We start from the raw sequence: 27,715 nt of genomic DNA on the forward strand, positions 1-27,715 counted from the left end.
AAAAAAAGAAAAGAAAAAAGAAAGGATGAATACCCAAGTTTTGTAGCAACATGGACGGGACTGGAAGAGATTATGCTGAGTGAAATAAGTCAAGCAGAGAGAGTCAATTATCATATGGTTTCACTTATTTGTGGAGCATAACAAATAGCATGGAGGACAAGGGGAGATGGAGAGGAGAAGGGAGTTGAGGGAAATTGGAAGGGGAGGTGAACCATGAGAGACTATGGACTCTGAAAAACGATCTGAGAATTTTGAAGGGGTGGGGGGTGGGAGGTTGGGGGCACCAGGTGGTGGGTATTGTAGAGGGCACGGATTGCATAGAGCACTGGGTGTGGTGCAAAAATAATGAATATTGTTATGCTGAAAAAAAAAAAAAAACTCCTAGAAGAAAACATAAGCAATAAGCTTGATATCAGTCTTTGTGAAGATTTTTTGGATATGCACCAAAAGCACAAGCCACAAAAACAAAAACAAACAAATGGGATTACATTAAACTAAAAAGCTACTGCACAGCAAAGAAAACCATCCACAAAATGAAAAGGTTTCCTACGAAATGGGAGAAAATATTCTCAAATGAGTATCTGAGAAGGGATTAATATAAAATATATAAACAGCTCATACAACTCAAAAGCAAAAAGACAATCCAATTTTTTTTTTTTTTTTTAATGAGCAGAGGATCTGAACAGACATTTTTCTAAAGAAGACATACAGATGGCCAACAGGACGTGAAAAGGTGCTCAACCTCACTAATCATCAGGGAAACGCAAATCAAAACCACATGAGATATTACCTTACAACTGTGTGGATGACTATCAAAAAAAAAAAAAAAAAAGATACGAGTTCGTAAGCATCGTCAAGGATGCGGAGAAAAGGAAACCCTTGCGCACCGTTGGTGGGAATGTAAATTGTTTCAGCCACTATGGAAAACAGAATGGAAGATCCTTAAGAAATTAAAAATAGAAGAGCTGTATGATCCAGCAATTCTACTTCTGGATATTTATCCAAAGGAAATGAAAAACAGAATATCGAAGAGGTATCTGCACCCTCATGTTTGTTGCAGCATTATTCACAATATACGGAAACAGTAGATGCTAGTTACAAGATATGGAAACAATCTAAGCTTCTGTCAGCAAACTGATAAAGAAGATGTGATATATATAACATACCCCATTGTGTATCTTACAGTGTCTCATATACATATATACATATAATGTGATACTATTCAACAATGATAAAGAAGGAAATCTGGCCATTTGGGACATGGATTAAACTTGAGGGCATTATGGTAAGTGAAATAAATCAGAGGGAAGACAGATACGTATGGTATCACTTATGTGTGGAATCTGAAAAGTCTAACTCATAGAAACACAGAGTACAGTGGTAGCTACACAGTGGGGGAAATGGAGAGATGTTAGTCAAAGGGTTCTAACCTCCAGTTATAAGATGAATAAATTCTGGGAATCTTTGTCCATATGATAATTATAGTTAATAATGCCATATTATATATTTGAAAGTTGCTATGAGAATAGATCTTCAATGTTCTCACCACAAAAAAAGAAATTATAATTATGAGATAAGATGGAGTTGTTAGCTAATGCTAAGGCAGTCATCATTTTGCATTATATAAGTGTATATATAAGTGTATACCTTAAACTTACACAATATCATAATTATATCTCAGGAAAGCTGGCCAAAAAAAAAAAAAAGAAAAGAAAAAAGAAAGAAAGAATGGAAAGAAAAGACAAAGGGATTCAGTAGAGGAAAAGTTTGTATTTCCCATGCTCAGTGGCATTAATAGGTCCTTCCTGGAAGACTGAGGTTCAGCATTCCATCTATTCTTATCCAGTCTGAGAGTACAGGAATGAATCTGTATTCCAACATGTCACCCCTCACTCCACCAACACTCCCACCCCCTCTATCTGCAATGCTCCTTTCTCTGGACTGACCTCAGGATCTGGGGCTTCCAGTCACTGAATTTAAAACACAAATGAATACATGGAACATAACCAAAAATGGGCGTAGGGCGGGGTCTGATATAGTAGTATTGGTATGCCCCACCCCGCAAATGGGCCACATAATTATATACTCTATGAGCATTGATAGTTCACACTACTACCAAAAAAAAACAACAACAACAACAATAGAAGTTTGAATTATATTTTCACCATCGGTATGGCTAATTGAAATGTACTACCCCATTCCATGGACTCTTTCCTGCCTGAGAGTCATACTCCGCGTGTCATACCCCCCCCCCCCCCGCATGCTCTTCCCAGTTATGAGACACGTGGAGAGGCCTCAGCACAGGACCAGCTTTACCACCCAGTGCTTCAGCTGGGATAGGGCGAGTGCTCTGACCAACAGAACAGACACTGACCACGGGTGTTTCACGGTGGCTTTATCTGGTTTCAAATTAATTAAAGGTGTTTGTTTTTGTTTGAAATGAAAGGGAAAAGAATAAATGCGTAACAGCCAGTAGCCACTCTAACTGCTCTCAGCTGTTTTGCAGGGAGGCGGAAGAGGCAAGCTTCTTTTTTTTTCCCCCCTCACCATAGCACAAACCCTCCCCAACTTACAATCAGGCAGCTCTCCCATATTAAAGTCACTGCGTGTGTCAGAAGACACACTGGCTTTTACTGGCTTTTCCAGATAATTTTAAGGATACTATACTTAGTGAGGATGGTTGGCAATTTTTAGAATGTTAAAAAATATCTAGTTTGAGATCAAAGCACTTTGTTTGTAATTGTAACCTTCTTGGACCCTTCCCCTGCTCCCCACCTTCCAAGAGAAAATGTGACTGGAGGAACTTCTGTCACAAACACATGGAAAACTTGATTCTCTTACTATTCTTGACACATCCAGGCACTCCTGAATTAGTTTCATTTTTCCTTCCCTACTCATCCTTGAAATAGAAGCCTATTTAGCTTATTATTTCCTCCCAAATACTACAGCTTCGTTCTCTTTGGCCCTGGCACATCTTCAGGATCTCGAATCATCCTTTTACATCTTAAACTGAGGGCTCTCTCAGATACATAACCTTGGCCTCCTATTAGAGGCTGCCTTAACCCCTCCAAAGTATAGGCCATTTTCTCTAGAAGAATTTCCTGATGTCTCCTTTCATCTTTCCTCTCTGCACAGTGGCAGAACTATCTTGCAGCTTGGGTCCTGTAAGTGCTTTCTATAGGCTGATTTCTCATCTTTAGGCTGTTTCCACAATATGAAGTCTCTTGGTGGCCAGTGGAGGGGAACTGGGAGCTCTGACGTTGCCTGGGCTGATGATGCCAGTGGTGGACCCAGCCTGAAAAGAACACAGTTCCCGGAGACTCTCAGTTTTCTCTTATTAATATCCTCCAAATCTGCCTGTTAATGCAGTGTCTGGCTTCCTAATCAATGAAAACTTCCCAGAAATAGGCATTAGAGGTATCAAAGCTATCTCTTGCACATCTTAAGATTCAAATGTACTAACTTTTGTTTCTTTTCCTCTTTAATGTGACTTCCGGTGGGAACTTCCTTTCCTGTTCATAGAATGGAGGTAAGATAGCAGTTGTGACATCCATGTTTTGTTGTGGTGTTTTTTATTTGACCTGCCCTTTATTGCTATTTGCTGAGTACAGTGATCTTTCAGGAACTTTCTAATTTCTAATTTCTTATGTGATGATAATGAAGATGAAGATAAGTCACATCTACTAAATACTTACTGTGTATCAGATACTGCTAAACAAGAGCTTTACATGCATTATTTAATTTATCCTCAGGACATCCGTAGGAAACAGGTACTATTATTGTCCCTATTGCACAGAAAAGAAACTAAGAGAGTTTCTTTGAAATGGAGAGTTCCAGTGACTTACACAAATGGTAAGTGATAGGCTTGGAAACTGAACCCAGAACAGACTCCCCAATTCTCCCTCATAGCTTTATCTTGTAGATAAGAAAGTGTCACCTTGTAATACAACATTTTGCAATGTACAGTGTTTTGTTTTCAGTAAAACTGACTTTCCTAAAAACTCTATGAAGCATTATAACTGTTTTTATCTAATCTTGTAGGTAACAAAACCAAGATTCAGAATGATCATTTAGTAATCATAACAATGATAACAGCAGCTAAGTTTGTGGTACATTTATGATCACCACTTTTCTCATATTAATATTTCAGTGATTTTATGGAGCAAGACCTATTATCACCCGTATTCTTTCATATGAGACATGTGATGCGCTAGATAGACCAAACTATAAACTCTCTCAATCTGAGCTTGGTACACAGACTCAAGAACTTAGATTTGATAACTACTGTACTAACCCAGATAGCACGGTAACTGAGCAGCACCTAGAACTTCAACCACTGATTCTAATTCCATGGAATGAAATAATTCATCGCATAAGAAAGTTTGGTTACTTCTTGATCTTGTGCCGATTCATGTAGCTTTGATGCATTCGTTCACTTATCATAGTTAAGATTTTATTTATTTATTTGAGAGACAGTGATCGATCACAAGCTTTGGGGAGGGGGTAGAGGAAAAAATTAGAATTCCCACTGAGCAGGGAGCCCGATGCGGGACTTGATCCCAGGACCCTGGGATCATGACCTAAGCTGAAGGCAGACATTTAATTGACTGAGCCACCCACGCACCCCACTTACCACAGTTCTAAGAGACAGTACTGTCCTCAAGGACTGTACAGTGAAACTGAATATCTTCTGAACGGATATACAATATAAATGTGGTAAAAGTTAAATTAAAATGCAGGCTGACAAGAAAAGAGATGCCATCTTTCCTTTATATGCCATTCAGCACTCCTGTCCTTCCAATGCATTTTTAAACCACTTACTCTATTTCTGGCACTATATTGGAAAGTAGAAAAACAAAACAAGTTGTATGTATTCACTGCCCCCAAGTAATTTACTTTTGAGTAGGTGTACATGTATGCACACACACAAAACATAATAATGGAAGCATGGACAAATTCCAAGGACTCCAGGACAGAAATAGATCATTCAAATGAAAGTAAATGCAAATGAAAAACCAAAAACCTATTAGTATCAATAAAATTTTAAAAATTCCATACTGTTTTTCACTTGTGATACCATGGGCAATCTTAAACCACTGGTAGAGAGAAAACTGCTATAACCTTTCTAAAGAGCATTTGGCAGTTTTTATCAGAGCCTTAGATGCCTGTATCTGTTGACTGGATAAATCCAGTTTTAGTGATCTATGTTAAGGAAGTAAGTGTATGAACAAAACAAAATTGAAAACAACACTGTATTGTTAATGAAATGTATGAGCAATGTCGGTATCTACCATTAAGGGAAATTAGTGAGATTAAAAACCATGCTTTTGAAAAATATAACAGCACAAGCAAATGTTTAATTATATTATTAATTCTTATATTATTAATAATGCTTGTTATATAAATAAAAATGCAGGATGCAAAAAGACATTTACAGAATAAACCAAATATACTGTATATATAACTATAAAGTATGCGTACATACTATACATTATATATAACACTATATATTACACTTATATATACTGATTATAACTGATATACAAATATATAAAATATATACAGTGTTTATATATTTGGCTAATATAATTTTCAAATTTTTTAAACTTAAAAATGCTTTCTTTACATCGTCAGTTTTTGCATCTTTATTTTACACGAAAACTCGGTACTAATTTTAGAAGAACTACAAGAGGTGTTTCACAGAGGAAACCATGTCCTTGGAGACACTGGGTTTGGTATTTCAGAAAAATGACATTTGATCTATGCCTTAGAGGAGGGGTTGGCAAACCCTTTTTCTGCAAAAGGCCAGATATTAAATATATTTGGCTCTGTGGACATGCAGGCTCTGTTGGAACTGCTCAGCTCTGCTACTACGGAGCAAAAGCAGCCACAGACAGTTCAGAAATGGCCGAACGTGGCTCTGTTCTAAGAAAATGTTACTTATGGACATGGAAATCTGAATGCCATACAATTTCCACTTCTTCTGATTTTTTTCAATCGCTTCAAAATGTGAACATCATTCTTAGCTCACAGGCAGTATAAAGACAGGCAGAGGGCAGAATGTGACCTGTGGGTTGCATTTGCTGACCCCTGACTTAGAGAATGAATCAGATACAAAGACAATAGGTATGGAAAGAATAAAAAGCAATCCCAGTTTGCTTTGCGGATTGGAAGAGGTGTAGAACGCCGCCATCACACTTATTGGGGAAGCACTGTTGCTGTAGGCAGTTGCTCTATAAGGAAAGATCTACCTCTAGAGTAGTTCTCCCTTATCCACAGGTGATATGTTCCAAGACCCCCAGTGGATGCCTGAAACCATGGACAGTACTGAACTCTACAAATACTATGGGTTCTTTCCTGTATATACCTATGATGAAATTTAATTTATAAATTAGGCATAGGAAGAGATTAACAGCAGTAATAATACAGTAGAACTAGTATAACAATATACTGTAATCAAAGTTGTGAATGTGGTCTCTCAAAATATCGTACTGTACTCACCCCTCTTGATGATATGAGAGGAGAACATGCTTACAAGATGAGACAAAGCAAGGTGAGTCACAGGTGTGATGACCTAGTGGGAGGCTACCTGTGACCTTCCCCCGGTGTGTCGGGAGGAGCAGCATCTGCCTCTGGACTGTGGTTGACCGAGGGTGACTGAAACCAGGGACAGCAAAACCATGGGTGAGGAGGAAGTACTGTGCCAGGGACAGGGAGAGCTCTCTGGTGTGCCACCGCTAAGGAGGGCGGGAAAACCCATGCGAGTTTCCACGGGACGCGTGGGATTGCTTTAACCCAAACCAGCCCCAGCTGGCCGTCTGGATATGCCCCTGGACAAAGTACTATGTGTTCAAAGGAAATAGAGGACTCCCTCTTAGAAACTGCGAGATCACATAGAAAAATGCCCTACTGGATGTGGTTCACACCTGTCGAAGCAGAGAGAAGTTAAGAGTAAAAAGTGTAGGGAGAATCCTTTAAATATTCAATTTGACCAAGGAGAGTGGTCTAAGTTAAAGACGGGACTTGGGATCATATATCCGTCATTGCCGCTAAAAAGAAACACTTTACAGAAAGGGAAGTCAGCCAGATTTCATTCGTCAAGAGGCAAGAGAGGGGCTGGCTCCACATGCAATATGAATGAGCATTTTTGGAGCCTGTCTGGCAGCCCATTCCAAAATAACCAGCATTCTGTGAACAGATCCCCGTGACCTCTGCCCCACTATTCGAAGGACCAACAAGACCAGCTGCTTCTGGTGCTACTCCACTGGCAGTTCCAAGAGCTGCAAGCAGAGGAACCCAACTGTAGTTGGACAGTTCACTTGCAAAAGATAGCAGAGGACACCAGTGGAAATTCTTTGCATTCATCTTGTCCCCCAGTTTTTGCTGTGAGCTTCTTTTAAATTTTTTTAAGCGATAGGGTTAGGAGGAGGAGGGACCATGGCCCCATACACTTCCATGTCTTGCCTCTGAAATTTGATACTATGAAAAATTAGAGGTTTATGACTCTACAAAAGAGGAGAGGAAAAGGGAGCTGTTTAAACTCTGAAAGTGTAACTGGGCAGTCTCTATATATGTACATATGTATGCATATATATATGTGATGCATGTGTGTACATGTAATACATATGTATATCCTTTATCTTGGAGAGCTGATCTTAGCATGGATACACTTCCAAAGCTAAGTCTTTAATGCTCCTAGGAACATCACAGAGGCACAGAAAATTAATAAGAACCATATTCTTTATATTTCATGTCTTTTCCCAACATGCAAAGGGTTTCCACTTCTCAGAAAAGGCTGCTTCTCTGCAAGCTGGCAGAAAGAAGAACCAAAATTATAAACCAATATCTCATTTCTATTCAAAACCTATTCTGCTTTTCTTTGGTCTGTTATTTTTTTTTCCTTTACATTATATAGCTAATAAATAAATGAGGACCCAGTACTATCAGTCCAATGGAGGTTGTTCCAAAGATTTTTCTAGGTCATTTATTAAGAAAGGCAGCAAATATACACAGAGAGAGATAGATTATTAATTGTCAATAATCCTTATTTTTGAGGCTATTTTTATTAATTTTCTTTTGTGCACCTTTTCTGGGATTTTCTTTTTTCTTCTTTTTTTTTTTTTTTGCTTGTATAACTAAAGGAAAAAATCATGAATTTTTTTAATTTAAAAAATACTTATGGAAAAATAAAGACAGTCAGACAGTGGTTAACATGTGACAGCAGAACCTGGATGAACAATTCTCAGCTCAGAGGTACTTGGGGAATATTTAACTTTTCCATGACCGAATTCTTGTGTTTTTTTTTTTGTTTTTTTTTTAAAGATTTTATTTATTTATTTGACAGACAGAGATCACAAGTAGGCAGAGAGGCAGGCAGAGAGAGAGAGGAGGAAGCAGGCTCCCCGCTGAGCAGAGAGCCCGATGCGGGGCTCGATCCCAGGACTCTGAGATCATGACCTGATTCCGAAGGCAGAGGCTTTAACCCACTGAGCCACCCAGGCGCCCCCCGAATTCTTGTGTTAAAGGAAAAGAATCCCATCTGCTTTTATCTATCCCCCCTTTATACCAAGATATTATATTAATATGTGAGACAATTTAGTAAACCAGTTTGAAGCACTTCTAGTTATTAGGTATTTTCGGTTTCTTAAAATACGGCATCCTTGCCTTTCTTGAACTTTCTTAGTGTTATCACAGACCAGGATTCCCTACAAGACTGGGACATAAGCTATTTCTCTGGGTTTTTGCTGAACCTTTCCTGGCCCAAGTTTTCATAACATCTTTGGTTTCTAATTCAAGGCCTTCATTTTTAAAAGGAACTACAAACTACAAGTAACATAATAAAATTTGCATTGGCTAATTAGTAAAGGCAAGTCTGAATCAGAGGAAGATTCTATAGTATGAAACATAATTTCAAAATATGGTGTTTCTTGGAAGTTCATCATTTTACCTGAATGAGCTGTATGCTGGTCAATAAATTTGCTTTGAACACTGGTCAGCCATGGTTTCTAATTCAGCTTAACAATTGTTCAGATTCCAACAGGGTCGCTTAACAACTTAAGAATTTCTCACAAATTCCAATTTAATTATCTTACCTTAAAATTGTTCATATAAAGATAACGAAATGTGGAATTTCAATGATTGTACAAATCCAAATGATAATACAACTTAGTTTTTTGTCATTGTTAACAAAATAGATCTGATGGAAAGCATAAGAATATGTTGAGAATATGTTAGTGTATACACATAAGTGCTCAATAAATAGGTGAGGGGTGAGCATAGGAGTTATTAGAACTCGGGTGAGGTGAGCATAGGAGTTATTATTATAATTGCAAGCATTCCATTAGGGGGCAGTGGGTATGTGCAGAAAGTACCAGCAGTATTTTTCCATTCTCCCTCTTATTCTCTTCAGTTGTTATGCCAGAGAAGTTTTCAATCTTATTTTTGTGCTAGCACTATATAATTTAAGTTTTTTCCTCATATATTACCCATTAACACACGATCTGAGTTCAGAATAATTGCTTACATCACTCAACAGAATAGGCCCTCGGGGCTCTGAGTGACCAGATGACTCTCCCCAAGTCTTGTGATGAAGAAAAGAGCAAAGCTGAAGATCTGTTTAGCTCCTTTGAGACCCTGATCCCAAATTCCTCCTCCCTATATGGCTTTCTTTTTAAGTCTTTAATGAAATGCTGGGAAGATGTATGAGTGAGGGAATCTGGGTACAGGAGGTGTCACAAAGATGAATGTGTTCCATAAAGTTCAGGGACTTCACTATCATAATACATAAACTATGTTCATAAAGCTGGGTCACCACAACTGTTATGTTTAATCATCTGTTAAATGTCACGAAGTGTGTGTTTTTTTAGATGCCCTTTACTTGCTGAAATCAGCTCCATTTGTAAGAAGCATAGAAGTGCCTTAACCAAGAGTAATTAAATTCTATTTATAACATAAAATAATAAAACTACCCAAATCTATTCAGTCCTTGATAGTTCCCAAAGCTTTCTACACCCATTATCACATGTGATCCTCATCATAACCATCTGGAGCAGCTGGAGGTGGCAGAATAATAGCTGGGAAGGGAGATGGTATTCAGACAAAACAATCCGGTTAAGTTACTAGTCTAATCTTCTACTGATGTGATGCAGAGGTGGAAATTTAAAAAATAATAGGGGTCCTGGGTAGCTCAGTGGGTTAAAGCCTCTGCCTTGGGCTCAGGTCATGATCCCAGGGTCCTGGGATCAAGCCCTGCATCAGGCTCTCTGCTCAGCAGGGAGCCTGCTTTCCCCTCTCTCTCTGCCTGCCTCTCTGTCAAATAAATAAATAAATTTTTCAAAAAAGATTTTTAAAAATAAAAATAAAAAAACAAATAATAATAAAGTACCCAGACTGAATCGAGAACGTTCATATCTTCTTTTAGTAAACTTCAGAAAGATAACAAAGGCTACTGCGCCCAGTACAGAGGGGAGGTGTGTGATGCTGTCCTAGCCAAAGATGCTCTGGTTTTCTTCAACAACTCCTACGCAGACCCTGAGGAGGCCCAAGAACTGCTGGTTCACACCGCCTGGAGTGAACTGAGAGCCGTGAGCCCGTTTTGCCGGCCGGCTGCTGAGGCTTTGCTGTGCAACCACATCTTCCAAGGCTGCAACCCCACAGCAGTGCCGACTCCTCTACCCGTTTGCAGGTAAAAGTTAAACAAAAGAAAGGAAGAAAGAAAAAAGTGGGAAGATTCTGTTGAATGCAAACTGAAGAGTTTTCAAAAAAAGCTGTCCCGTGCTATGAAAAGGTAGCTTTCATCCAAAATAGAAGTCATTAATTGGACAATATTCCTGCCGTGTAAATCACTGATGACATCCTAAAATACAAGGGCTCTGAATTTCTAGAAAGTGTCATAAAAGGTATAATACTCTATTTTACCTGTTATTGTTCACATCATCATATTTATAAGTAGTTCTAGCTTTCTGTGAAATTAAAAAAAAAAACAAAAACCCGCAAACATGGACCTCATTAGTAAGCTACACTAGAGAAGGAAAAGAAAGGTCCATTTCAATTGTTTCAGCACTGTTTGCTGATGAATATGAGCTCTTGGTGACCATTTCAGAATATTACTTTCTATAATATGTGTATTATCTTAAAATACATTCCACCCAATGTTCTAATTTAAATACTAACATTCCTTCTCATGGTGGGGGGGGTTAATAAATAGTTATTTCTTTAAAACCCCCATACTCTTTAAACAAGGAAATTCATAAATCCATGTTTGATAGAATTATCTTGCCTTTATTTACTTCTTATGTAGGAAAGACCGGAATCAAACTGGCTTTTGAGCCAAGTAGAACAAAGTTGAAGTACTGTTTGTACTGCTTTCTAGATACATGTAATCTTGGCTAACCTTCAGTTTCCTCATCTGCAAAACAGAGAGAATTAAAGGATAAAACATCCTCATGGTATATGTTAGAAACTGGATAGACACTGTTTTCTTCTGGAGAAAACACATGAAAACTACCAACACAGCACATTTCCGCCTCTGTTTTGATAAAACCAGAAACTATTTAAATATTGAAATAATCATAGCGCCTTGAGGTCATTAAAATAGAATGCTCTATTCCTCAACTCACTGCAAATTTTGAGGGTTTGAAGAAGTTGTAAGATGAATATAACTTGCTGTTCCTTCATCCAAGATAATTATATTTTCATCAGACATAACATCTAAGTATCTCTTGGAGAACAATCAGAATTAAAATTGCATTGTATCTTTATATGCTAGCACAAAATAAATTTATTGAGTAACTTTCCAACATGTCCTAGGCTAGCTTACATGGAAAAGCCACACATGTTCTTTTTGAAAATAATTTACCTTTTTTGGTTTTTTTAGATTAAAAAAAATCCCTTTCAATGAGATTTCAAATATATTAGGATAGCATAATCATCTTCTAAATCTTTAAGTCGATTATAGCATACTTTAAAAAAATTCCTTTCCTTAGAGCTTTTGTTTATCCTTCCAAGTGGTTCAAAAGTCTTCAACCATTTTGCATTTCTAATTATTTCTAGTTATTTGTGAGATTTTTAAAAGCATTCTTTAAAACCATTACTCGCAATTTTCTTTTCTTCTTCTTCTTTTTTTTTTTTTTTTTTTTTGTTTCAGGAGTAGAATTCAGTGATTCATCACTTACACACAACACTCAGGGCTCCTCAAAACAAGTGCCGTCCTTAACCTCCATCAGCCATCGAAATCATCCCCCACCCACCTCCCTCCATCAACCCTCAGTTTGTTCTCTATCTTTACAAGTCTTATGATTTGTTTCCCTATTTTCACCCCCCAATATGTTCACCTGTTTTACTTCTTAAATTCCACATATACTCATGCTTTTCTAACCATAAATAGTAATTAAATACTTTGTCCAACTTTCCATGAATGACAAAGAATTTCTTTGACAAATATTTATTGAGCTTCTACTGGTCTCTAAGCACTATACCAGGGCATTTGTTTGTGGGACTTACATTCTAGAAGGAGAAGACAATGAGCAAGACACAATAAATAAGTAACTTATATATTACCTTAGGAGGTGTCTTGAATCATGGGAAAAGAAAAAATGAGCACCAGGTTAAGGGAGATTAGGGTGCCAAGGATGGTGGAAAAAGTTGTGATTTTTAAAATAGGGTATTATCAAAAGAAATGAAATCTTGCCATTTTCGATGATGTGGATGGAACTAGAGGGTATTATGATTAGTGAAATAAGTCAATTGGAGAAAGACAACTATCATATGATCTCCCTGATATGACGAAGTGGAGATGCAACGTGGGGGGTTAGTGGGGTAGGAGAAGAATAAATGAAACAAGATGGGATTAGGAGGGAGACAAACCATAAGAGAGTCTTAATGTCAGAAAACAAACTGAGGGTGGCCAGGGGGAAGGGGGTAGGGAGAGAGTGGTAGGGTTATGGACACTGGGGAGGGTATGTGCTATGGTGAGTGCTGTAAAGTGTGTAAACCTGGTGATTCACAGACCTGTACCCCTGGGGCTAATAATACATTATATGTTTATAAAAAAATTTTTTAAAATTAAAAAAAAAATAGGGTGTTGAGGGTAGGCCTAATTAAGTTAAGCATAATTTTACTGAATACTCCACGCTTGGTCTTTGAAAATTTTATCTGGAATTATAAGTCAGGTTAGTATTATCAACTGTGTTTTATCTGCCAATGATCAATTTTTAGACCATTATTTTTAGCTTTTACACTTGATTACATAATCATATATACAACCACCTGGTGTAGATCTGTTACTTATTCCTGATGCTCACTGTCATTCATATCATAGAAAATCTTTTTCTTAAATTCTCTATTTTTATTCATCTCTTTTTCAGCTGGAGTAGGTATTTTTTCAGATTACACATAAAAAACTTTTTACCATAATCTTATGAGTATGTGTGTGTTTCTATTTAAGTCTTCTGTTACATTTAATTTTCCTGAAAATCTTACGCACTCTAATTGTTTTTTGGCTGTGCTGTAATGAAGAACATATAAGGCAATCCTGAATTTTGTTCCTTTGGAGGGAATATTTTCTCTTGCCAAATGGTGGGAGGACTATTTTTTCATCTTTTAGATTCAAAAGATTTGTAAAATTCATCTGGGAGTAATTCTCTTTTTATTATTTTCTTTCCTTTCAGTAATGCAAAAATAATGGATAATGTGCCTTAATTAACAGGTTTACATCATTTTTGTCCTAAAAATATTTTCTTTTAGTATATCTTTGAGTATTTTCTATTTCTTACATACTCTAGTTTTCTTATGGGGAAACATTATCTGTATGCTGGATTTCTTGCCGGCTCTTCCCCCTCAGCTGTCTCCTCATATATTTTCACTCTTCCTTTTTTCTGTCTGCATTCAGTTCAGACTTGTCAAGTTTTCCTGTTATTTGTCCAACATCCTGCAGTGCCATTTCTTTATGGTTTTTAATGACAATTTTAAGTTCTTTGGTGTCCCTTTCACTTCTTTGTGGTCTTTACTTTCTTCAGTTGCTACTATGTTCAAGTTAACTTAGTTTTCAGCTATTTTACATTTCATCCTGATTTTTTTCCCTGTGAAAAACTCTTCTATAGAGGTCGTCTTTAATACACGTCAATGAAAACAAAGCAAAACAAACAAAAATTTTTCTCATGTGTTCTGCTTAAGATAAAAAAATAACTTTCCAGTGTTATTTGCTTCCTCCACATAATGTGGACCACAGAATTTTTTCACCTCCCCCATATTATTTTTGTACAGTCTAACAGTGCTGTATGAATGTAGAAAGTTGTGTTTGTGTGACTCAAGGGTGAGACCCAGGCATAAAAAGAAGCAAGCTAAGCAATACTCTGCTTCTTCAAGTTCTCGAAAGCCTTGAAAGCCCCACTGCTCTCCCTTCCATTACAGATACATCAAGAATTCTAAATCCTATTGTTGTTCTTATGACCACATTGTATCCCATCACATTCATATGCATGGCCCTTTCATTCCACACATGTTCAGTTGGCCCATATTGACAGGTGGCTGCCCAAAAAAGTGGCAGTGTAGGCATGAGTGTTTTTAAAAAGATACCATTGGGACATATATATGTCCCAAAGCATATGCATGCATACATATACATACACACAAACACACACACACACACACACAATTTCCTCCTCTCTGAATCCTTTAGATTCTGAATGAGCAACACTACTATTATCTCTAATTTCTTTAATATTCTTTAATTTCCTTTTATTTTTAATCCCAAATATTTTAATTTGGAGTTAACCAGGTTTTTTTCTATGTCATCTATCCTATTTTCTATAGGATAAACAAACAAATATCATGCACAAAATTCTAATTAGTCCAACTATTCTTTCTTCAGCCTCTTCACTTGTAATAAAGCACATGGATGAACATAACATTTTATATTTAAATAGACTAAATTACTCTGGCCTTCTCAGACAGAAGCGCACACAGCCACGGGCTAGGAGGCAGCTTCTCCCCAAGGCTAGGGTGGGTAAGGACTCACATGCCCTCCAGTAACCCAAGAGGAAGGCGATGCTCTTCCCTTTTCGATGCTCTTCCCTTTTCGTGTACAAAATATGCAGAGGTGCCAACTGTGCTCCTCAGTCCCTGCCCATTAGCCCTGAGATAACAGGAAAATCTCTCAGGCTTGAAACTGACTGACAATGACCTATGATTTTTATTATGCAGATTTTTAAAATTCGATGTACCTTGTTTCTGTCCCCTTTGTATTTATTTTCACACGACTTGAGAGAATGCATATTAGGGATTCCTCATCTGTTACCTTCTGAACTTCACAATTCTTTTCCCCCAGGAGCATTAACTACACTTTCAAAACAGAACAAGACAGCGTTTCATCTCAGGGATTATATGCTATCCTTCATAAAGTCTCAAATTATTTACAATAAAAGGAACCTTTCAAAAACACTTTTGCAAGAACAGTGATGATGTTTTATTTTTTTATTTATTTACTTTTTTTTGACAGACAGATCACAGGTAGGCAGAGAGGCAGGCAGAGAGAGGAAGGGAAGCAGGCTCCCTTCTGAGCAGAGAGCCCGATGTGGGGCTCTATCCCAGGACCCTGGGATCATGACCTGAGCCGAAGGCAGAGGCTTTAACCCGCTGAGCCACCCAGGCGCCCCGATGATGTTTTAAAAATACGGAATCTAGGCTCTGCCACAAATTTGGCCTTGACATGCTATGACTCATCAAGTTTTGTTCTCTATAAAATATTTTAGAGAATACTGCCTGGCAGTAAAGGAGCTCTTCTGTGCAAAAGAATGGCAGGCAATGGAAGAAAAGACTCACAGAGGACTCTACAGATCTGGGATGCACCCGCTCTCCATGCCAGATTGCTACAAGCTTCCCAGCATGCACTGGGACCCCACGGCCTGCACCAGACTGCCATATTTAGGTAACAAAGCTCTCTCAAGACTTTAGAGCTTAAGACAAATCTATTATTTTGAAGAAGCTAAGCTGTGAACTTAAATCTCCCAATATTTCTAGGCATTTCTAATGTATTTTTTGAGTTCTGCCCTTTTTAGATACTTAATTACAGAATCCTGCTATCTATCCTAATTACCCAAGTTAGCATTGGGGTTTAATTTCATTTGTTCAGAAAGAAATTAAGGAGCACTTTTAACTGCTGCTGAAGATCTTATTTTGTAACGAGAGCTTGTTAACATTTTTTGGAATGTGCAGAGAAAAGGCTAAGAAACCTCATATTGTGTCAGATGAGTGGAATAAAAGAATAAAGTCCCCCTTCTGAGCCAGCAAAGCAGATTTCTAAGCATGCAAAAATAAGCCACATGGCTGAAAATGCTGATCTCACAAAACAAAGCTGAATCTCTGCATGCTGTTTAATGAACTTCGTGTGGAAGGAACGATGTTGTTAGCCCTAACAGCTGGTTTAATTTCAATGACACAATCCTTTCTCATTCGAATGCAAAGAATGTTTTCCAGTTGTATATTGAAAAACTGAAAGAGAACTCACATTTCTTAGCACTCTCTCACAGAATATGTGAGGTTATCTGGATGCTCATCTAAAACAAATTTTTATCCTTTCCCCCTCAGATTATAAAAAGGAAAACTTAACAAGTAAGTAATTTTGTTTGTGCCCTTGAACCCTTATGTGTATGTAATTGGATTCGTGCATGCGTATTTACACTCATACTTAGAGAACAGAATGTACGGCCCCCTCAAAGGTTTTTTTTTTTGCTAAGCTTACTGGTGTAAAACATGAAGGAAGATCATCAGAAATTTCAGCTTACAGCTCTTAATTAGGCCATAAAGAGCACTGTTATTTACTAAATGATACAAATAATATCCCCTACCCCAAGGTTATAACTTGCTTGATCCTTTCTATGGCTACAAAGTAAGCCAAACTGAAAATGTCACCTTTTGATTTTACATTTTTGATTTTCATAACATCTAATTATTTACAGATGAAAACAAATATTTATTTGTTCTTTGAGCCAATTCATGATCCTCATTTGTGACAACAGATCTTTCTTTTGGAAGATGGGTGTTAAGAGAGCTAATTTCTAGCATAAAGTTTACAGGGTCAAACCGAACAGTTTTAAAACTGGGTGCCTCAAAATCCCTAGGGAAGAATTCAAGAAGGTTGCTTGGAAAGAGATGTCCTAGACACAAAGTTGTATCTGAGGATGCTTTAACCTACCAGAATGCAGAAATCTTCAGAATGAAACTAGAAAAGTTTTCATGTCAATTAACTTCCTCTGATTTGAGTGATCTAAGGTTTAAATCGTAATAATTTCCTGTGATCTATCTTCGGGGCGTGACTGCCTCTGCACCTGGCTAAGAGCCAGACCTTGATTTTTCCAGCTTCCTTCAAGGACTGAGACTTAGAGTATTAAAAGAAAGAATGCTACTGGTCCCACTTGAACGGCTTGGTGTTAATAAACAACAGCAGCATGGAAACCCTAAAAATCTATTACTCTGGAAGCCTGACAAATTGTTATTTCCAAACGGAAGGAATGAAAAAGAAATTTTTCGAATCTTTGTCATACAAGCAGCTAAAGTTCAGTTTGATTGGACCTTTAACTGGTGTCTGTGGTCTTCGTTATCCCTTGATTGTTTACTCATTCATCCATCCAGGCATTCATTCCACTGTGTGGAAGGTGCTTACCTTCAGTCCTAGACTAAATACGGACACACACACAAAATCCATATTTCTGCCTCGTATACTGATTCTAAAAAATTATGAACAGCATAAATTAGTTACAATAAACCAATTCCCTATTCTTAAAAACCTAGTTTTATGAAATCTTTGGTACCTGTAAGAAAATGAACTGCAAATGTCATCAGTGGATCATTTCACTTGGCCACGTCATGGGGAACATCTAAAACCGTGCTCCCTGATTAAATGCAGTTATTATTGAAGAAATCGGCTCCGGCCTTTAAGGTAGGTTGATGGCTAAGCAAAGAAGGCATCCTGACTAGATAGAGTGTCCCATATTTTATGGAGTGTATAAAGCCCTCAAATATTTCTTACCAGTGCACTTTGAAGGGTGATGGAAGGGGGTTTTTTTGTTTGTTTTATTTTTTTGCTTGAACACACACAGTAGAATTTCAGTAGTTTTCATTTCTATAATTTTTCTTTTTGCTGAGATGAAGTATGTTTTTGAGCTTATAATGTCTTTGTACTATTTACTTTGTCTCTTTAGCAGGCATTTCAATATCCCTGAATTCAGCAGAGCTGTACGCACTCTGTTTTTCCTCAGATGGGTTTGTGGGTGACAGTCTCTGCCTCCCAGCTGCTCTTCAGATTAGCTTTCTCTCACCTGAAGAGCCCAAAGCTGTATCAGCTGGACACATTCTTGAGTGACATTTCTCTTCTGTCAATAATCTACAGATGTGATTTCATTCTTTTCTAGCTTCTCGTTTTGAAAACGATCAGTTGTCTGATAGGAATCTGGTTACTTTTTCCTATAAGCAATTTGCTGCTTCTGTTTAGAAAGAAACTTGAAAATGTTTCTCTTTATCCTTATTACCTGCCTGGTGGAAATCCTCTAGAATGGTGTGTTACTGAACATCTCTTTCCCCTCTGGAGAGTTCAGGCTGCAAGCAGGCAGATGATCTTTCTAAAGCAAAAAGCTGATCACGCTACTCCACTGATGCTAGTCCCGCCACGGTTCTCCCCACTTACTGCAGGGCAAAGTCCAAACTACTTACCTTGGCATGCAAGGCCTTTTATGACACAGACCTAATCTCTGCAGCCTTATCTACACACACTCCCCATGTCCTTTTAGGTGCACTTTTAGGAAAGCACCACACTGCTTGGTTTGGACCCTGAGATATACTATTCCTTCTTTGTGGAATACTTCCTCCCTCTCTGCCCCCCTTTCCTCCTGCTCCACCCCACACATACTCCTTCAACTGGGCATTCCCTAGTCAACCTTTACACTTAATTTAAATTTATTGATTTTAGAAAACCTACCTAGTGTGTCTAGACCTGGAGCTGAACTGCCCCTGGATGTTCAGAAGCTTATAAGTTTTATAAGACTTCTTACATTCTATTATAATTATCAATTTACTAATTGTTCCCCAGCTAAATACTTGAACACAAAGATTTGTCAGGTCCACCACAGTATTCTGGATACCCAACATCAATGTTAACTTAGTGAATACATTAACGTGTGGATGAATGAGTGGATAAAAATTCTCCTGATGTGATAAAATCAGTGAGAGAAGAAAAAGACAAAAAGAAGGAGACCCAGATTGATAATTTGGATCCAAAGAGATAATCGGTCACTAGGGAAGACCACAGCAAATAGATCAGAAGTAATAAACAAGGAATAACAGAACTATCCAGAAAGGAAGATATAATTAAATCAATGAAGCAAAATTATTATTCAAACAATGCCAACTTATGCATTTTGAAAATAAAGCTTACTAAGTCTTCATGGATTAATCTCTATGTCTGATATACTTTTTTAAAGATTTATTTATTTATTTTGGTAGGGGGCAAAGGGAAAAGGAGAGAGAATCTGAAGCAGACCTCCTACTGAGCATGGAGCCCAATGTGGGGCTCTATCTCACAACCCCGAGATCATAACCTGAGGGGAAATCAAGAATCGGGCACTTAACTTTCTGAGCCATCTAGGCGCCCCATGTCTGATATTTTTGATAAAAAAATTACCCTTATATTTACTAATGAGATTACACAACCAATTTCGCAAATTACATTACATTCCCTCATGTGTTAAATATAGTTTGAACCGCTCTGTAAAATCCAGATACAAAAATAGTCGCCTCTTCCTGTCTTTCAATGCTTGCTCCTACTTATTATTAGCAGGAAGTTTAGCTTTCCAATTTAAGCCCCCCTCCCCACCCATCCTGGATTAACTTAAAAAAAAAAAAAAGAAAAAGCCTTCATATGACTCAGTTCAAAGAAAGTCAATTTGGCTTTCAAGCCGATCATAAAGGAATCTAGGAAGTCAAAGTCTACCACTGCTGTGATACCTGATGAGAAATACTGGCACTGTTCCTACACAAATGCACTGCTGAGCTAGTCTTCCAGTTCCAGTGCCTGAGCTGATGATCTTCCTGCCACAGCAATGACCAAACTTGGGTCTCCACAGGCTCTAAAACCAGTTGCTAGCCATTGGTGCTCAGGCCATAGAAAATGTCTCCACTCCTACATTAAGTCATCCAATGGGCACCCCTTGTAATCTCTGGCTACTTGTCATCACTTTTATTAAGTGTCCTATTTCAAATGGCTTTAGGCATCTACTGTAATAAAAGCTTTCTTTTGACTTTGGGATGTGCTATATTAGTATATTTCCGTATATCAAACACATTCTTTTATTATATTGCAGCCAATTGCTAACATCTCATTTAGGATTTTTTAAAATCTATGTTCCTTAATCTATGTATGCACTTTTCCCTTGTGCTAACATTGCCAGGCTGTGATGTTAGTATTCATAACTTTCTAAAATAATTTGATAGATTTTTCTCTTATTGGAACATTTTATAAAATCTGGAAATTTAATCTCTTCCAAGACCAAAAGAATGTATCCTTAATTCTATAATGACTTTTAAATTTCCTGGTTATGACTAACTTCAGATTTTCTGATTTTTCAAATTCGGTAATATGGTCCTATCATTTTTCTAAAGATTTAAAAAATGTAACTACATAATTACATATTACTGCATTTTTATTTCAATCTACTGTAATAACTCCTTTACCATTCCTAATTTTGTATGTTTGTGCCTTGTCTTTTAAAAATTAAAATTCCACTGATAGACTACTTTATAAATGTAAGACCAACTATTGACCTCTTTTTAAATTCTAGCACTTGTGGTATGTGTATTCTAACTTATTAATTTCTGCTTGTACATGGTTGTTACTTTATCAGCTATTTTTCTCTGTTCTCTGTAGTTTTTGTTTCTTTTTCCAAGTCTTGAGTTAAATGTCTAGCTCATTCAATTTCATCCTTTTGATCTAATGGAGAAAGATAACTCTATGAGTTTACCACTGAACTTCCCTTTGGCCAAAGCTTATATGCCCTATCAGGAAGGTGGGTTTTTTTTGTTTGTTTGTTTGTTTGTTTTTAAGACTTTATTTATTTATTTGACAGAGAGAGATCACAAGTAGGCAGAGAGGCAGTCAGAGAGAGGAGGAAGCAGGCTCCCTGATGAGCAGAGAGCCGGATGCGGGCCTCAATCCCAGGACCCTGGGACCATGATCTGAGCTGAAGGCAGAGGCTTTAACCCACTGAGCCACCCAGGCGCCCAGGAAGGTGTTTTTGAACCTGTCACTATGGCTACTTTTTACTCTTTGAGTGAAAAGTTATTGAAATTTTTTTTAGATGTCCTAATGGATTTTACTTAGTCTATTGTTAATTGCATTTTAGTCAAAGAATAAATCCACATAATTTCTGCTTTTGAAATCTGAGATTTACTTTTGTGGCTTGACCAAAGATCATGTCTGTCAGTATTCCGCAAGTATTTGAAAATAGGGTTTATTCTCTCCATGTCGGGTACGAATTACACTGTTTGCTATTAGAACATTCTTGTCAATTATATTATTAAGATACTCTGTACCCATGTTTTTGTCTTTACTCAGCTGAAAGAATATAAAATATAAACTAATAGGGTTGTTTTAATAGATACACAGAGGACTTTGCACTCTACAGAGTGACACAAACATGGCATCATTTGGTTTCCAGAGTAATGCAGATTTTGCCTTGTCTTCATATTTGCATGGACCTTTTTAATAAAAGTTTGACAGGAGCTCAATTTCTGGATATACTCACTTCCCATTTGTGTCCCTATATTTCCACTCTTCATCTTCTTCTATTATTTTTGTTTTGTTTGTAAAACAGTAAATGTAATAAAAGCTCAGCTGTAGACGATCCTGACCACAATTTCATGAAATTATTTCATTTAATAACTTAATTAGCTCCATAATTGTTGTCAGGTCATAAACAACATGATGCAATTTAAGAAGCACTAGCCCAGGATCTGCATGTGTCTTGGAAAAATTGGTTCCTTTCTCTGGGTCTCATCTTCAAAATTCTGTGATTCTGTAAGCTGGACTGACTTACAACTGGATCTCTGGATTCTTACCCTTGGCCTTTAGAAATATATAACCAGGGAGAACCTGATCCACGAAACCACACTCTTAAAATTAAATTTAGTTTACTAAATTTGCTTGAATTTAGTGAAGATTGCTTGAATGCAAAGACTGCTTCTTAAAAGTTTAAGAATGAATGAAAAGAATTTTGTTTACTTACAGCATTCCCACCCATGACGTCCTCAAAGCCGAGCGTGGACATTCCAGACTTGCCTTCCTCTTCCTCTTCCTCGTTCTCTGTCTCACCTACATACTCCATGACTGTAATAATCTCCATCATGTCCAGCTTTGCCATATTTGTGTTTCTTACTGTGACTACTTTTTATTGTTGCCGACGACGAAAACAATGGAAAAACAAGAAAAGGTGAGATTCTAATGTAAGCTAACCACATGTAATAATGTTTTAAAACCTACAAACTGAATATTGGAATTGGGGGCAGGAGGAGGAATATATATAACACCGTGTCTCTTTATGACATCCATTGCCCTCCTTTAAGATGAAGCACCCCGCCATGATCTTTAAAAATATCAGTAACTTTTTGCATAGGATCACATGTCCTAAGGTTAATTTTTCACAGCAGGTAGGATCTAAACAATAATTTGGAAGAATATGGCTATTCCTGCTCCCCATCTGCCCCCAGCCCCCAGGCCCACTGCCACACCAGACTGGATAGTGACAAAATTCCTAAGAAAACTACCTTCTGACTCCCAGACCAAAGAAAGTATTTCTTGCTCTAAAACTGAAGGATCTTCGGCTGCCTTAGTGTAATTTGTTTTGTTTCCTCCTAACATCGTATCTCTTTAAAACCCAAGCCCGAGTACAAAGATCTCACCTGATCCTGAGTTTATCACTGGTCTTCCCTGTCTTACTTGCAGAGAATCAGCAGCAGTAACCCTCACTACTCTTCCTTCTGAGCTTCTGCTAGACAGACTTCATCCCAACCCCATGTACCAGAGGATGCCCCTCCTTCTGAATCCCAAATTGCTCAGCCTGGAATACCCAAGGAATAACATTGAATACGTGAGAGATATTGGAGAGGGAGCATTTGGAAGGGTATTTCAAGCAAGGTAAAGTTACCCATGTGAAAAATCTTGCCACGGAAATTTGTTGTGTCTAAAAAGTTACCAGACCACTACCTTGATGCCTAGGTTGTATATATAATAATTATCATCAAATAATTCTTCACATTGTTAACCTCATTTTACTGAGTACTGTACTTTGAATCTCAATAATTTTTCCTCTCTGCTGAAAAACAGGGCTGGGTAGGAGAGAATCTTCATTTATGTAGTGTTCAAATTATGAGCAATTGGCAAAATTTAATTATATTTCCTTTTCAGAAAATAATTTTATTGTACATTTTAACCATAATTTCTTGCATTGTTTTTAGTGACTGTAAAATTTCTCTTCCATTTTCTATTGCTATTTTCTCCACTTTATTTAAAATTTACTTTGAACTAGTATTTCCATTTAAGAATTCAGAGCCTGGGGGCGCCTGGGTGGCTCAGTGGGTTGAAGCCTCTGCCTTCAGCTCAGGTCGTGATCCCGGGATCCTAGAATCGAGCCCCACATCGGGCTCTCTGCTTGGCGGGGGGCCTGCTTCCTCCTCTCTCTCTCTGCCTGCCTCTCTGCCTACTTGTGATCTCTCTCTGTCAGATAAATAAATAAAATCTTTAAAAAAAAAAAAAAGAATTCAGAGCCTGACATGTGTAGATATTAAATAGATGTCCATAGTATGGCAAAGCAGAAAAGGGGGGAAATAATGTAAAAATGCCAGAAAACAATGAGCTCAAGAGTAGGGCCAAGGCTAGCCCATTTATTGCCTCTGTGTGAACTGGAAGGAAATGCCCTCTCTGCATGGATGTGGCTCACAGACACACAGCTGGGCCACAGAACGTGGACTTGGTTTTAATCACCAATTGTCATTTTTTCCTGGTGTTCTTGGGCAGGACACAACCTTACTATCACTCATAGTAGCCCTCCTATGGAGGTTACATGATTAATGAAGATCTCACACATATACTCATGGGGAACCAAAAATATGCAAGGCACCACTTCAGGTTTCAAAAGGATATAAAGATGAGTAAGCCATGGTCCCTGCCATCCAGGAATTTAGATTCTGGCCAGAGATCAAGGGTTTAGGGCGGTAATGACAATCTCATTGGATCTGTGTACTTCAGATTTCCTGACATTTACAAATAATGCATTTTTCAAACAACCTGTGTTGAAAACAGTCCCAGTGATTTTTATTAATTGGCATCAAAAAGGTTTAAGTACAATCTACTCTTGCCATCTTTTTTTTTGATTCTGTAGCTCTGGGAAAGGCTGCAAAAGTGGAAGGAATATATGTGAATGTGTGTAGATGAATGTGAATATGTATATGTTCCTGATAGTTGATCTCTTCCTATATAAATGTATCTCTCAGGGCTCCAGGCTTACTTCCCTATGAACCTTTCACAATGGTGGCAGTGAAGATGCTCAAAGAAGAAGCCTCAGCAGACATGCAAGCAGACTTTCAGAGGGAGGCAGCCCTCATGGCAGAATTTGATAACCCTAACATTGTGAAACTCTTAGGTAAGAAAATAGAAATGAAAAAATGTATTGCATTTATTGAAATTATTTGCATTTATTGCAAAACGGAGTCTTTCCAAGTTTTCCTCCTTCATCCTACACTTGTGCCTTTTCCGTTACTTCTTCATCAGAGGGACATCTCTGTTCCTTCCTATATAGTATTTTTTGCACCATGGAATGGAACATTATATTAAATAACCAAAGTTCAAAAAATTGTTTTTTTAAATTGCTCATAAAAATATGTTATCATTTCTTAATTTGTCTCTCTAGAATCTATAAATATACTGATTGCTAAATCCCTGGAATTAAAAACCAGCCCCCAAATAAAAAAGCCAAGATAATGGTATTCATTACTTCTCTTTCTTTTTGAACAGAGACTTCTAATTTTTGCCTGAAAGAAGAATCCTAGATTTCATAATCTATTTTTACGGTGATATGAAGTTGTGAAACCCAAATGATTTAATATTTCAAGGTGTCCCATTTCCCTCTCAAATATAGCAAGAATTTAAAATTTGCAAATGTCCTCCTGGCACTAAATCTGAGGCTCTATATGCACATTTTTTTTCTTTCTAGAACAAATACTGTAAAACCTAAATTTTGAAATGTTCCACTGAGTACTTCACCTAAGATTTTTGCCATTGTTTTTGTCATCCTTTCCAAAGTTCATACATCTTCCTAACCAACCTTCTCCAAAGAAGTAGAAGAAACACAGAACATCACACATTCAAACCAAGCATCCATTCCTAAATTCACTCACCAAATGCATATCGAGCACTTGCTGTGCCAGATACCCGGCAGGTGTGTGGGATTTAAATAAGAGTAAGACATGATTTCTGCTTTCAAAGTGCTAACAGGATGGAAGAGAAACCTCAAACAAATAGATGATTGTCATGGGATGGCACGCCCTAAGCCTAGAGAAGGAAAAAATCTATCAGTAGGGCTGGGAGCCCAGGCATTCTAGCGGGAGTGACAGATAAGCTGAAACTTAAAAGGAAAATACGGGATGTGTGACCAGACAGATGGGGTCAGGGTTGGGCTGTGATGCTGTCCACAGAAGGCCAGGCCCCCTATTTTCCAACCTTGGTCACTGGCTGTCAGAGCGCTCCTCGTGGAGGGCCACGGTAGACACCCCGCATAACAAGGCGCGTGATTTCGGTTGCAGGTGTGTGTGCGGTGGGGAAACCCATGTGCCTGCTCTTCGAATACATGGCCTACGGTGACCTCAATGAGTTCCTCCGCAGCATGTCCCCGCACAGCCGGTGCAGCCTCAGCCACCGCGACCTGTCCGGGGGGGCCCAGGCATCCAGCCCTGCCCCACCGCCCCTCTCCTGTGCCGAGCAGCTCTGCATCGCCAGGCAGGTGGCCGCTGGCATGGCTTACCTCTCTGAGCGCAAGTTTGTGCACCGGGACCTGGCCACCCGGAACTGCCTGGTGGGCGAGAACATGGTGGTGAAAATCGCCGACTTCGGCCTGTCCAGGAACATCTACTCGGCGGACTACTACAAAGCCAATGAAAATGACGCCATCCCCATCCGCTGGATGCCCCCCGAGTCCATCTTCTACAACCGCTACACCACCGAGTCGGACGTGTGGGCCTACGGCGTGGTGCTGTGGGAGATCTTCTCGTACGGCCTGCAGCCCTACTATGGCATGGCCCACGAGGAGGTCATCTACTACGTGCGCGATGGCCACATCCTCGCCTGCCCCGAGGACTGCCCCCTGGAGCTGTACAACCTGATGCGCCTGTGCTGGAGCAAGCTGCCCGCCGACAGGCCCAGCTTCCCCAGCATTCACCGCATCCTGCAGCGAATGTGCGAGAGGGCAGAGGGGGCGGTGAGCATTTGAGAGCAAATGGCTGCCCAGGGCAATGCCGCCTTGCCCGCTATGACACTGTGGGAGCCCCTGGCATCGCAGCCTGGGTCCCTAGTTGGGAAGGAATGCTGGCAGACCCCGGGAGCATGCGCAGTCTGTGTCCCGGCCAGAATCGAGCCTGCGCAGAACTCACGCGGGAGACCGACGCATGCCCAGTCCACCCCGCTGAGGCCTGGTGTGCGGGGAGGCCATGGCGTCCTCTTCGGTCCCTAAGTTAGCTGGCGGCAGACTTAGACTCTGCTGCATTAAATTTTAATACGAGATGTGATGCAGGGCTTCATTTTGAATAGAGTTAATTCCCATCCATTATGAAAGTAGTGTCTCTTCCTGGAAGACATTTAGGTCAAGTACGGAAAACTGAGAAGGAAAAAACATTGTCTCCCCACCCGAAGATGGGTGCTGGTGTTTTTGGTTTTTTCCCTTATTGAATTTCTTTCTCGCATTTATGAGTAATTTTATATTTGTTTGTATTGTACAGAGTTGTGGTATACTTATTGAGAGAGGGCTTCTAAGGAATAAAATGATAAATCAGTAAGGCTGTGTTCTTACTGTGATTTTTTAATTTCCTTTTCTGTCTTTGTGTTGCTTCTCCTGTGGAAGTTTTTCTTTTGTGGCCCTCGTCATAAATACCATATGCTTATTTTATTCCTACAGTTTTTCCGAAAAAAACTTTTGTGTCTCACTAATTTACCTTTTTCTTTGAAATTTTTATTGGTATCTTTCCTTCACTTTATTTCTTTCACTTTCCACGACTTTCTGTCCTTTTTTGGTTATTTAACTTTTTTTTTTCTTTTTACCTCATATATGCAACAAATACCCTGACATAATAACTTTTAAAGTAACACTGTAGACTGATATGTATATAACTTCTGCAAAGTAATAGCATTTTCTTCTGAACATGCTTGTGAAGCTACACATTTCAAATTTGATATTCATTAATTTATTGCCACAGTCTATTAAATCTCTTAAACCGTAGTTTACGAGATGTCACAAGATGGTCTTGTGGCTCTGAGTTATTTAAAACTTGATGTTTTTGTGCATTCTGACATTTTTTTTTCCTGACAGAAACCAATTCCATAGGCAGTAGAATTAATGTAGTGTTATTTATCAACTTTCTGCAGGACTATTAACCCAATCCTGTTACATTTTTATTGTTAAAACAA

The 27,715-nt window shown here is 38.4% G+C and overlaps 1 protein-coding gene across 5 annotated transcripts in view; it reads left to right on the forward strand.

Annotated features, from left to right (window-relative positions):
• Nucleotides 1–27,184, forward strand: part of MUSK (muscle associated receptor tyrosine kinase) — a 92,128-nt gene extending 64,944 nt beyond the window's left edge. For 3 of the 5 annotated variants that reach the window (XM_047701157.1, XM_047701159.1, XM_047701161.1), the window contains 8 exons: nt 3,523–3,529; nt 10,421–10,684; nt 15,750–15,925; nt 16,585–16,608; nt 22,274–22,475; nt 22,988–23,179; nt 24,535–24,683; nt 25,843–27,184. In XM_047701157.1, the coding sequence (XP_047557113.1) occupies nt 3,523–3,529; nt 10,421–10,684; nt 15,750–15,925; nt 16,585–16,608; nt 22,274–22,475; nt 22,988–23,179; nt 24,535–24,683; nt 25,843–26,525 (1,697 nt within the window). In that variant the 3' untranslated portion in view covers nt 26,526–27,184. The remainder of the gene's footprint in view (nt 1–3,522; nt 3,530–10,420; nt 10,685–15,749; nt 15,926–16,584; nt 16,609–22,273; nt 22,476–22,987; nt 23,180–24,534; nt 24,684–25,842) is intronic. The other 2 variants (XM_047701160.1, XM_047701162.1) reach the window with 1 other exon arrangement.
• The last annotated feature ends 531 nt before the right edge of the window (nt 27,185–27,715 follow it).

This window comes from Lutra lutra, chromosome 13 (assembly GCF_902655055.1).
Source record: "Lutra lutra chromosome 13, mLutLut1.2, whole genome shotgun sequence".
Classification (NCBI taxonomy): Eukaryota; Metazoa; Chordata; class Mammalia; order Carnivora; family Mustelidae; genus Lutra; species Lutra lutra.